Source organism: Harpia harpyja, chromosome 4, assembly GCF_026419915.1.
Source record: "Harpia harpyja isolate bHarHar1 chromosome 4, bHarHar1 primary haplotype, whole genome shotgun sequence".
NCBI lineage: Eukaryota > Metazoa > Chordata > Aves > Accipitriformes > Accipitridae > Harpia > Harpia harpyja.
Window position 1 is genome coordinate 48,642,457 of NC_068943.1, and position 11,740 is coordinate 48,654,196.

At 62.1% G+C, this 11,740-nt stretch overlaps 1 protein-coding gene across 1 annotated transcript; it reads left to right on the plus strand.

The window, feature by feature from the left end:
• The first annotated feature begins 1,251 nt into the window (after positions 1-1,251).
• On the plus strand, positions 1,252-8,311 carry PAX1 (paired box 1). Its single transcript, XM_052785654.1, has 5 exons — positions 1,252-1,564; positions 2,663-3,292; positions 4,436-4,578; positions 4,845-5,064; positions 7,594-8,311. Exons 1-5 carry the CDS (start codon positions 1,561-1,563, stop codon positions 7,683-7,685), a joined length of 1,089 nt encoding a protein of 362 aa, XP_052641614.1. The 5' UTR covers positions 1,252-1,560; the 3' UTR covers positions 7,686-8,311.
• Positions 8,312-11,740: the final 3,429 nt, after the last annotated feature.

The window sequence follows — 11,740 nt, forward strand, 5'->3', positions numbered from 1 at the left end:
CTCCCCCGGGGGCCGTAGCCGGGGGCGGAGGGGAGAGGGAAGGCAAACAGGGGGCACCCGGCCCTGTGCGATTCTCAGCCGCTGTTTAATCGATCCGCTCTCTTTTCCCCACGACCGATTTCCAACGCCCGGGCGGCACCGTCTGCCCCGACGCCGGCGAGAGCGCAGGGGTTTAATCCGGCGCGGGGCGGAGGAGGGGGCGGCCGGGTGGGCATCGCCGGGGGGCTTCTCCCCCTGCCCGCCCGACCCCCCCCCCGCCACGGATGTCGTGCCCCTGGCAGGAGACGCCGTTTGCCTCTCCTGCCCGCCGCTGCCCGCGCTGCCGGCGGCGAGGCCGGACCCCGGGGCGGTGGGGGCTGCCCGCCCGCCGCTGCCCGGCGCCGCTGCCCGCCTCTTCCCCCGACGCCCCCCCCGTTAAATCCCGAAGAGGAGCGGATTTTCGATGCGGTTGCGAAGGCGATACCCGCGGCTGGCTGCGAGGCGGCTTTCCCCGCTCACTCCCCCCCCCCCCGCCCTTTCAGTCGTTTGCGGGGAAACACTCACGATAGACCTTTCCTGGAGTGGGGTGGGGGGAATCCACGGAAATCCCCCAAACGCTCGCCCCATCCACGTTGTACGAGGCTGCTTTTGGGCGTTACTATTCGGGTAAGAAAAAGGCGGATTTCGATGCGGGGTGGGTGGCAGTGGAAGCCAGGCGGGAAAGGTGTACGGCCCCGGCCCGCAGCAAACACCGCCTCCCCCCCCGCTGCCGAGCGCAGCCCCTCGCCCCCGGGCCGCACCGGCACCGGCGGCTCCCCCCGAAACCACAAGCCTCCCCCTCCACCCCCACGCCCGGAGCCCCCGGCGATGTCCCCGCCCGTGGGTCCCGGCCCCGCGGCGGCCGTCGGGGCTGGAGGCCGGGCAGGTGCCGGTGCTGCGCCCCGGCCTGCGTGTCCGCGTCGCGCGTGGGAACGAGGGCGGGGAGAGGGCCGGCGGGGGACCTTGCCGCCTCAAGGAAGAAGGGGGGGGGGCGTGGGGACCCCCACGGTCGACCCCGCTCCGCCTTCCCGCAGCCCTAAAACGGTCCCGGGGGGGGGGGGCGTCCCGTGGGGATGGGGCGGGCAGCCCCGGCCGTGGCGGGGCGCTGGCCCCGCGGGGGGCGGGCGGAGGGTGCCTGCCCCCCGTCGTCGTCCCCCCCCCCCGCCCCCCGTCCCCCGTCGTCCCCCCCCTCCGCGGCGGGGAGCGGCGGCCGCGGCCATTTAGGAGCGGCGCGGGAGCCAATGGGCGGCCGGCGGCGGCGCCTCCACCGTGACGGCCGAGATTGACGTGTTTCCCACGTCAAATTGATCCCAAGTAGCGGCGGGGGCTCCCCGCGAGCGGGGAACCGGCCCGGCGCCGCCAGGACACCCCCGCCGCCCCGCCGCCGGCTCCCGCCCAGCCGGCCCGCCCTCCGCCGCTCCCCGGGCCCTCTATGCCGGGCCGGCGGCGGCGGCCGGGGCCGGGGCTGCGGCTGCGGCTGCGGCTCGGCAGGCAGGCGGTGCCCCCTCCCCGGGCGGAGCGGAGCTCCCACGGCGCCGGGCGATGGGTAAGCGCGGGCGGCGGCGGGGAGGGCTCCGGGACGGGCTCCGCCGTATCGCTTGGCGGAGGGGGGGCGGGGGCGGGGGTGGGGGTGGGTGCACCGGGCGGGAGGGGGGGGCGGCGGGAGGGGGTCCGTCGCTGCGGCCCGGGCTGCGGAGCGGCCCTCCGGTCCGTCGTGGCGGCGGGCGGGGGTCCGGCACGACGTGCCCGGCCGGGAAGGCTCTCGGCTGCCCGCTTCCTTCTCGTTCGCTCTGCTCCCTTCTTTCGGTTCTTTCTCCCGTCCTCCTCGCTTCTCCTTTTTCCTTTTTTTTTTCTCCTTTTTTCTGTCTTTTTTTCCCTCCTTTTTTTGTGTGTCTTTATTTCTCCTTTTTCTCTCTTTGTTCCTCCTTGCCTTTCTTTCCGTTTCTCTCTTTCTTTCTCCCTTTCTCTCTCGTTCTCATTTTCCTTTCCTTTCCTTTCCTTTCCTTTCCTTTCCTTTCCTTTCCTTTCCTTTCCTTTCCTTTCCTTTCCTTTCCTTTCCTTTCCTTTCCTTTCCTTTCCTTTCCTTTCCTTTCCTTTCCTTTCCTTTCCTTTTTCCCCTTCTCCCTTCTTTTTCCCCATTTCTTTCTCACCCTTTCCCTTTCCGCCTTCTCCTTTTCCCCCTTTCCCTTTCCGCCTTTTCCTTTTCCCCTTCCCCCCTTCCTTCCTTTCCCCCTTTTCTTTCCCCCCCTTTTCTTTCCCCTCCTTTCCTTTCCCCCCTTTCCCCCTCCTTCCCCTTTTCTTCCCTCCCTCCCTTCTTTTCCCCCTTTTCCTTTCCCCCGGTTCCTTTTGCTCCCGGTTCCTTTTTCCCCTTCCCTCCCTCTCCTCTTTTCCCCCTTCCCCCCCTTCTCCTCCCCCCCCCCCCATCCCCGCCACCCCATTTTCTTCCCCCCTTCCCTTTCCCCTCCCCACCGCAGCCCCATCCCACGCCCGCTTTGCCGCCTAGACGTGCTCCGGCTGGGCAGCCGGCGGGGGCCGCAACCCGGGCGGCGGCGGCGGCGCGACCCTCCCGTCCCGTCCCGTCCCGTCCCGTCCCGTCCCGTCCCTCCGCCACCGTGCCCGCCGGTAACGGGCTCCGCCGCTGCAGAGCACACGTACGGGGAGGTGAACCAGCTGGGCGGCGTCTTCGTGAACGGGCGGCCGCTGCCCAACGCCATCCGGCTGCGGATCGTGGAGCTGGCGCAGCTCGGCATCCGGCCCTGCGACATCAGCCGCCAGCTCCGCGTCTCGCACGGCTGCGTCAGCAAGATCCTGGCCCGGTACAACGAGACCGGCTCCATCCTGCCCGGGGCCATCGGCGGCAGCAAGCCGCGGGTCACCACCCCCAACGTGGTCAAGCACATCCGAGACTACAAGCAGGGCGACCCCGGCATCTTCGCCTGGGAGATCCGCGACCGGCTGCTGGCGGACGGCGTCTGCGACAAGTACAACGTGCCCTCGGTCAGCTCCATCAGCAGGATCCTGCGCAACAAAATCGGCAGCCTCTCCCAGCCCGGCCCCTACGACGGCGGCAAGCAGCCCCCCGCGCAGCCCGCCCTGCCCTACAACCACATCTACCAGTACCCCTACCCCGGCCCCATGGCATCGCCGGCCGCCAAGATGGGGGGTCACCCCGGCGCCCCCGTGGCGGCGGCCCACGTCAGCCTGCCCCGCTCCTGGCCCTCGGCCCACTCCGTCACCAACATCCTGGGCATCCGCACCTTCGTGGAGCAGACGGGTGGGTAGCGCGCCCCGGCCCCGCGCCGACACCCCGGCCCCCGGGCAGGGGGGACGGCCCCCTCCCCTCCCGGCGAGCAGCTCTTTCGTGTGTGTCCCCCCCCCGCCCCGGGGTGGGGTTTTGGGGTTTTTTTTGGGGGGGTGGGGGGGGGATGTGTTTTTTTGATCGCCGCACCCCGTTCCGGCAGGACGGGGCGGCGGGGCCAGATGCGGCGAGGCTCAGACATCTTGAACTTTTTATGAAAAATGTGGAAAATATTTTCGTAGGGATGATAGATTGCCGACCGCAAATTCGGAGCCCTGAATTTCCCTTTGCAAAGGAAAAAAAAAATATATGGAAGGGGGGTAAAAAAGGGGAGAAAACAAACCGGGGGAGAGGAAAAAGGGGGAGAAGAAGAAGGCAAGCAACCTCGGAAAAGAGGCACGGCGGTCCCGGGGATCCCTCCGAGAAATTGCCCCGGTTTTCTTAAAAATCAAGCCGGGGAGGAGGAATCGAGGAGCGTGGCGGGGCGGCTGTGGCCGGGGCTCCGGGCGGCCGCGGGAGGCGAGGGGAGCGCCGGCAGCGCCTGGCCCCGAGCCCCGGGCTGGGGGGGACGGGGACGTGGCGGGGGGGGGGGTGTTGGCGCGGGGGTACGAGTCCTTTTATCCTTCCAAAAGCCCGAGTAAATCAACCGCATGCGTTTGCCTCCGTGCAATCATTTATCTTTAAAATTCCGATGTCACTTTTATAAATCTCCTTCGTCAGAAGAGAAATTGGGCCTCCTAAATTATCGGGAGCATGGAAGTGACGGGGGGTGGGGAAGAGCCGAGGGACAGGGTTTTGGGGGGGCGCAGCCTCTCCCCGCGGTGGGGTACCAAACCAGGGTACACCTAATTTCGGCTGTCAGGACCGAGCCTTTCCCGGGCCGCCCTGTGTCCCCGGGATGCCGGCGGAGAGGGGGAGGCGAGGCTGATCTGTGCCCCCCCCCCCCCCCCGCATCGGTTTATAAGAAGAGGCACTTGCAAACCCGCGCTTTCCCCCCCGTTTCACCCCAATCCCTGCTCCAGGGGACAAAACCTGCTCGGGCCGCGGCCGGGTCCGGGGAGGGGGGGAATGGAGGGGCGAATGCTAACGCTAACGGAGCCGCCGCGCTCTCCTCCCCAGGGGCTCTGGCTGGCACAGAGGGGTCTGCCTACCCCCCCAAAATGGAAGACTGGCCCAGCGTCAACAGGACGGCCTTCCCCCCGGCCCAGGCAGTGAACGGCATCGACAAGGCTGCCATGGAAGGAGATATCAAATACCCGCAGGTAACTGCTGGGGGGGGGGGGGCAGGACGGGACAAGGCGGGGGGGTGGGGGGGGGCGACGGCGATTTCCCGTTGCTCCCATGCCCCCTCCGCCCGGGCTCCGCACCGCCGCGGCCAGCTCCCCCCCTCCCCGTCCCCGAAGGGGCAGCCCCGACCCCCAGAGCCGGGCGGGTTGTTTTGAGCCCCCGCTGGCGTTCGGCGGTGCCCACTCCCCGCACAGCCACGCTTCCCCGCGTACCCTACGTGTCTCTTTGTGCCTGTCCCCAGCCCGCCCCGGGGCTCTCCTCGGTGGGCAGCTTCCTCCCGGCCTGCGCCTACCCCCCCTCCAACCAGCACGGCGTCTACGGCGGGCCGGCCGGCGGCTACATCCCCCCGGGCCACCCCTGGCAGCCGCAGGGTAGCCCCTTGGCCCACCACGGGCCCGGCGTGGCGGTGCACGGCGGCGACCTGGCCACGGCGATGGCGTTCAAGCAGCCCGGGAGGGAAGGTGAGCCGGGGGCGGGGGGGGGGGAATGGCGGGTGCGCGGCGGCGGACCCCTCCGGGGCCTCGGCGGGAGAGGAACGGCGGGGGCTAAGGGACTCGATGCGGGTCCCCCCACCTTCAGGCTGAGGTTACCTCGCTGAGTATTTTAAATATCCATAATATTTCTCCCCCCCCCCCCCCCCCAACCCGGCTCCGCCGGGCCGCCGGCTGCCGCCCGCCGGTGTGAGCCCCCCCGGTGCCCCCCGCCGCAGTATTCGATGGGTCCCGGTCCAGCCCCCCCCCACCTCCCTGCCCAGCGCCTTCCCGCCCGCCCTCAGCCCGAACATCGGGATTGTAAACCGGGAATCCGTTTTCCTCGTCATTTGCGCTGGAAATCGCCCGGGAAGCGGGAGGATTTAGGGCGAATCCTCCGCTTTCAACCCCCCCCTCGCCCCGGGAATTTGCGGGGTGCGGCGGGGCAGGTCAGGACCCGCGGCCCCTCCGCACGTCGGAGGCCTTTCCCCAGTTCCTCCGCGTATTAACAACGAGAAAAAGAGGAGAAAAGGAGGATAAAAAGAGGTACTAAGGGCATCCCTCTTCCCGCGGAGCCGTGCAGGTAGTGCGGAAGGCAGAGATCTCGACTAGGAATTATTAACGTTATAAATGCCCCGCCGCGGGGAGCATTTAAAGATAACCCCCCCGAGACTCACATGGGCTTGAGCTGAACGTATATACTCGAGGCGGTTAATTGGGACGTTTCTTTTATCTCCCGCTAATTATTTCGGTTCATTGATGGAAGCTTTATTTCCTCGGTAGGCGGTTTCGTTTTAAAAATCCCGACTCATCTGTTCTGGGTATAAAAACCCCGTCGATATCTTTCTCCTTCTTCGTGGTATTGGACTTTCGATTCTTTTTCACATTTGCAATTAATTTCCCACTTATTAGTCCATTTCTTTATTGTTGGTTTTCTGGGGTTTTAATTTTTTTTTAATTTTTTTTTTTATACGATCCTTTACCGCTTCTAACTATGGCAACCTGCTGCGAGTTATAACATCAGCTGTCCCGGGGATGAGTTATTGCGAGTATCAATGGGTGAAAATAGATGACTGTAAACCAATTATTTGAAAAATTAGAGAAACGGAGCGCGAGAAAACGAGGGAGAGGGAGGAAAGGAAAAGAAAGAAAAAGAAAGAAAAGGAGATAGAGAGAAAGAAGGAAAGAAAAAAGGAAGGAAAGAAAATGAACGAACGAAGGAGGAAAGGTGACCTGCGCGTATTTAGTATATTTTTCGAGGTATTGTAAGTGACTTGGAGCTTGAGTTTTCTGCCTTGCCAATCTTCAAGCTGTCTCTGCCGAAAGGCCTACAGGCTTTCTTGAAACGTTTGTGGTTTTTTGGTTTTACATATTTTTCCTTTCCTTTTACTTTCTTTCCTTCCCCCCCCCCCCTTTTCTTTTAAAAGCTTTTTTTCTCTTTTAATTCCATCGCGATCGGTTTTCTGGTTCCGCTACGTACCTGGGACAACCCAAATATCGAAATATCCGGCAAAACGCCCCCCCGCCCCCAGCCCCGAGCGGGGGGGGGGCTGGAGGAGGAAGGTCGGTCGCCCGGCGGGGGGGGGGGGAGCGGCGGGGTGGGCTGGCGGCCCCGCACCGCTCCCAAGGCGGCCGGCCGGGGCCCCGCGGCCCCCGGTACCCGCGTCGAGGGGGGGTGAGGGGGAGAGGCAGTGGGAGGGGAAAGGGACAGAGAGAGAAGGAAAGAAAGAAGGAGAGAAGGAAAGAAATAAATAAGGAGAGAGGGAAATTAATGACAATCTCAGCCCGGCAATTTCACCCTCCAGTTCAGACCTTTTCCGATGTCACAGACGGTATTTTCCCAGAAAAACCTCCCTGCTTATCCCAATGTCCGCAGCAGCCCCGGGATGCTTCGTATCCCGCTCCCCCCGCCCCCCCGAAGGCCCCTGCGGGGCCAGTGCGGGGGGATACAGGGGGCCTGGTCCAGCCTTGGGCCCTGCACCGTGATGCGTCCTGGGGCTGGGCTGTGCCTGGGATGAGCTGGGGCTGGGGACAAGCTCAAGAGGAGTTTTCCTACAACTGGCAGAGCGTTTCCCCTTCCCTTTCCCGGCACTGGTGGCACAGTCCCCTCCCACGGCACCCCAACCTCAGGCTTTAAGAAAGTACGTGGGACGTGTTCTCTGTGTGGCTGAGATGGATCTGGGTCACCTCCTCGGGCAGATCCAGATCCCCAGCAATGGCAGGGGGTGGCTGTCATCATCACAGTCCCTATCACTCAGGGGGTCCGTCCCCCCTTTCCTCTCCGTTTACCCGGGAGAGGTCTGATACACAGAGCCTGGCAGCCCCTTTCTGAAGGGGTGGCTTTCCTGGGGGCAGGCGGATGGGGGGCCCAGAGGGGCAGAGCCGCTCTTGGGGGACTACGGGAGGAGGGTCCGCATGCGTGCAGATGTGGGATGTGCCCGGCTGCAGCGACGTGCTTGGAGTCCATCAATCCACTGCCTTGTTGTCTATTTTTTTTTTCCCCCTCTACCCTTCTTGCAGTTGTGGACAGAAAACCTGCCAGACCTGTGGGGAAATCTCCAGACCCTCTAAATACCATCCATGGACTCTCTATCCCAGCCTCCTCTTCCTAGAGCTGTGCAGCAGCAGCCTAGGGACGGTGACTCTTGGAATAAGCACCTGCAAACTGTAACTGAAGCCCAAAGTGCCACCAAACCATACCCAAAGTGCCGCTGCTTCTGGCAGGTGCCTGTGGGGACAAGGAGACAGCCGGGCAATGAGAGGTGACATCCTCCCACGGCAAATCCCTGTGCAGGGCGGCGCGGTCAGGACGTTCACTCACGCTGCCTGGAGGGACACTTTACCTCCATCGGATTGGAAAGGAGTGACAGAAGAGACTCAGTCTTCCCTCTTTATTTTGTCTTTTTTTTTTCCTTTTTTTTTTTTTTTGGTCTTGCTTTCAGTTTTTCTTTCTCCTTCCCATGTCTCTGAAGACCATTGGATGCAGGGCAGCGAACGCCTCCGTCCCCAGCCATTGCTCGGTGTGTCCCTGGCTCCGTCCCAGCGCAAGGGAGGACTTTTCCTCCAGGGAGCGGTTTCTGGCTTCCCCATGCCGCAGCCAGAGCAGTGGTGCGATGGATGGAGCCCTCTCTGCCCACGCCTTCCAGTGCCTCTGCCCCGGAGTGGAAATGGACAAACGTGCCACAATGTTTTATGATATATTTTTATAGTAACAAACCTTAATAAAAAGTGATCTACCATGGGCACATGCCGCTGACCTTCTTCCTTCAGGGTCTGGCTGAGCACCATCCTCTCTCCCGGTGTCCCTCAGCCTCAGACAGCATCTGTGGGTTGCCTGTGAGCGGCAGAGACCCGGTGGGATCTTGGGGGCACTTGGCTGGGAGGAATCGCTCTGTGCCAGGTCTGGATTTATGCACCCACCTGCCTGGGGGCCCTGTGTTGCTGTGAGCACATTACAGCCCTGCTGCCCATGTCTAATTGCATGTGCAGATTTGGGGTTCTCCTGCATCGGTGTGGGGGGCCATGGCCCCGCTGGGTGACTCCTGATGCTGTGGGGCTACAGGCCAACTCTGGTCACAAGCAGGGAGGTGGGTGGCTGCCCCCCCAGCCCCAGCCTGGCTCCCACCTGCCCTCACCTGGCCGCAAGCAAACAGGGGGCCGGTGGCAGGGCTGCCCCTCACAGCCCACCCACTGGGCTTCGTTATCCCCCTCCTGTCCAGCTGGCTGGGACGCGTTCAGGATGGGCTCCACTGGGCTTTTGCATTCCCTGGCTCCATCAGCCGCTGCCATTGGCTTCGGTCCCTTCATTGTCTGGAGAAGGGGAAGGTCCTACAGCGGGGCAGGGAGGAAATATCCTGGCAGGAGAATACACGCCTGGCTTTTTGCGGAGAGTGTGTCTTTGTGGGAGGGAGGGAGGGAGAGAGGGAGCGAGAAGGATGCCAGATTTGACATCCCACCCCAGGAAATTATTTTGCCTTCAACCTCGGGGTGGCAAAGTTCAGTTTTGCCTCTGCTGCTGCAAAGCCTCCAGCTAGAGCTGGTCTTTGCAACTGACTACAAAGCACGGGAGGGAAAGGAGGGAATTTTAAGTAGGCGAGGGTACTGTCCCAGGGCAAGATCTGCTGCCAAACTGTCACTGACTACATTTTAAAGGATGCGAGGATGGACGAGTCACCTGAAACAGATGGCTAAGAGCTCTGGCTAGTCCCCTGCCACATTTATACATTTAAAGCTACGTTTGAGTATGTGGCAGAGCAACTTTGGAAAAGATGACTGACAGCAACACCCTTAAAGCTGGACCTCAGGATGCACGGCCTTTCTGTCCACCCTGACACCACAGCAGCTGGGGAAATACAACCCCTCCCAGGGAAGAGGGGAGCATGGGGACAGCCCAAGCCCCATCTCTCTTGAACTCTGCTGGTCTGGGAGGTCAGGGCAGCCCTTCACATCCACAATGCTGAAACCTTACTGCTCACGAGCCTGAAGAAACTTGTCTATCCTCTGTATAGGGCTGCCAAAAAGCCCTTCTGCTGGGCAGCTGGGAGAAGCCGGTTACCCGTGCCGAGCTCCCGTGCTGTGGAGGGGTCTGGGTGAGTAGGAATGCCCACCACCATCATGGCAGCCCATCGTAAAAAGGCTGAAATAGCCTGAAAAAGCCATGCTGTGTCCCATAGGTGGCTGTTCTGTTCTGCTAGCCACATCTATCCCTGCAGCACCTTCTGGTTCCTAAAGCCTGGGCCCTTGGGGTGCTTCAGGGCTGGATGCACCCCAAACTCCCCACCTCCCAGCACCCCAAGCTCACGTTGGTATTTGCTGTTAGCTGGGTTCACAGCACCCTGCTGTGTGGGGACCCAGCTGTTAGCCCTCATCTCCCCCATCCCATGCAGGGTGGGGCAGAGCTCCTGCACCCCGTGGAGATGGGACTGGGGGCTCTGACGGACGTCTGGGATGAGCGAGACACAAGTGCTGGGGTCGGACGGAGACATAGCACAGAGTCCGATCCTTTTAATTAGTGTCCTGCTGGGATGGTGCGCGAGTGCCTGAGTTATTCCCTTCCAAGACTGTCATGAACCTGCCAAAAACCCCGAACAACAACTCGATGCTTAGCATCTGCCACAGCCCCAAGGCAAAGACATCCCTTTGCAAGCGCTTGCTGGGTGGAGGCAGCCGGAGGAGTGCTGCACGTGGGCAAGGCGCTGCATCACGAGCCTGGGGACCCGGCCTCGGGGCTGAGACCGTTTGGGCTCCGTCCATGTGATGATGGGGCGCATCGTGTGATGGGGTGCATCGTGTGATGGGGTGCATAGTGTGCCCGGTCCTCCAGAAGCTTCTGCAGCTCTGCCAGTGGTGCTGCCTGGGACATCCTGGGTACCCCCCCCACCAGCCAAGGCAGAGGCCAGAGTCAGTGGGGCCATGAGCCCTTCATCCCCACAGCCAGACAGCCGGGGCTGCCCAGCCGTGCGATGAGCAGCCAGCCGGCTGGAAGCCAGCTCTGCTGTCCTGCAGCCCCCTCCATCCCTGCCCGCGATGTCAGCACACCTCGGGCGGAATTTGCCACCAGAGGGACCCTATTGTTCCACAAACACGCAACAGCAGCCTGCTGCAGCCCGCAAGGAAACCTCCACTTTCCCAGCCGGGAACAGATGGACATGCAGAGCGTATTCCCAGCCACAGCAGAAACCTGCTTTTCTGCAGGTATTTAGGGCTGAGGTGCCATGAAGAGGTGACGTGCCAAGCCATGGGATGATGCTCAAAGGCAGGCAGGCACCAGGAGCAGAGGGAAGCACGCCGGGTAACAGCGTAGTGGTTTTTGTGCAGTCAAGCTTCTGGTTTCTGTTCTTTTCTTGACTGACTGTCGGTAGCCTTTATTAAAAATGCAATTTTAACAATTAGGATTAGGGAAGGGACTTTCTCATTAAAAAAAAACACTTTTGGGGGGATTGTTTCAGCCATTGAATTGAACTCAGGCCTTTGAAAGCTGGTAGCTGGCTTCCTTTCCCCCTGCCCCCCCCCCCCCCCCCCCCGTGCTTTGCTGTGAGAGAGGAACTTTCACAAGGAAGCTGAGGGTCAGTTATCCATCCTGACCGATGCTATTGCAGAGCCATTGCTGGATGGGCTCCATCTGTGACCAGCTGCCCATGCACACGCACAGACCCGCAGCCGCTCCCCTCGAAGCCTGTCCCCTCCATTTCCCTGCCCGGCAGCGTTTCTGGTGCAGGCAGAGCAACTGAAAAGCAAAACCCGGTGACCTGTCCCCATGCAGATCCGCTGTCGCCTCGCCCCGCCAGGGCGAGGACACCACGGCTGGGTGTCGCCAGTGAAGAGGGTTAAGGAGAAACCTTGCTGGGTGGGAAAACACTCTTGGTACCTGTGTCCCCCTGGGAGCAAGCCCCATGCTCCCCCCTCGCGCTGCCGCAGGAAGGCGAGCCTTGTGGCACAGGCTGCATCTTGTCAGCTATAGAAACAGTGGCACCCAGCTCAGCCCAGCCCAGCCGAGGGGACAACTGGACTTGGTCTGAGCAGAGGGGTCTGAATAACTGATGCATTTATGAGAGCAAAATGGGGGTCCTGGTGCTGGTGCTGGCAGCAGGACACAAATGCAGATGGCCCCGGCAGCAAGAGGTACTACTGAGACTGCCAGGCACTCCCAGTTAGAAATTAGCCATTT

What these genes read in the sequence shown, in the direction of transcription:
- PAX1 (XM_052785654.1), top strand. An exon ending in CACCTTCGTGGAGCAGACGG is followed by an intron (nt 3,293 to 4,435) that starts GTGGGTAGCGCG and finishes TCTCCTCCCCAG; the next exon opens with GGGCTCTGGCTGGCACAGAG. An exon ending in GAGATATCAAATACCCGCAG is followed by an intron (nt 4,579 to 4,844) that starts GTAACTGCTGGG and finishes GCCTGTCCCCAG; the next exon opens with CCCGCCCCGGGGCTCTCCTC.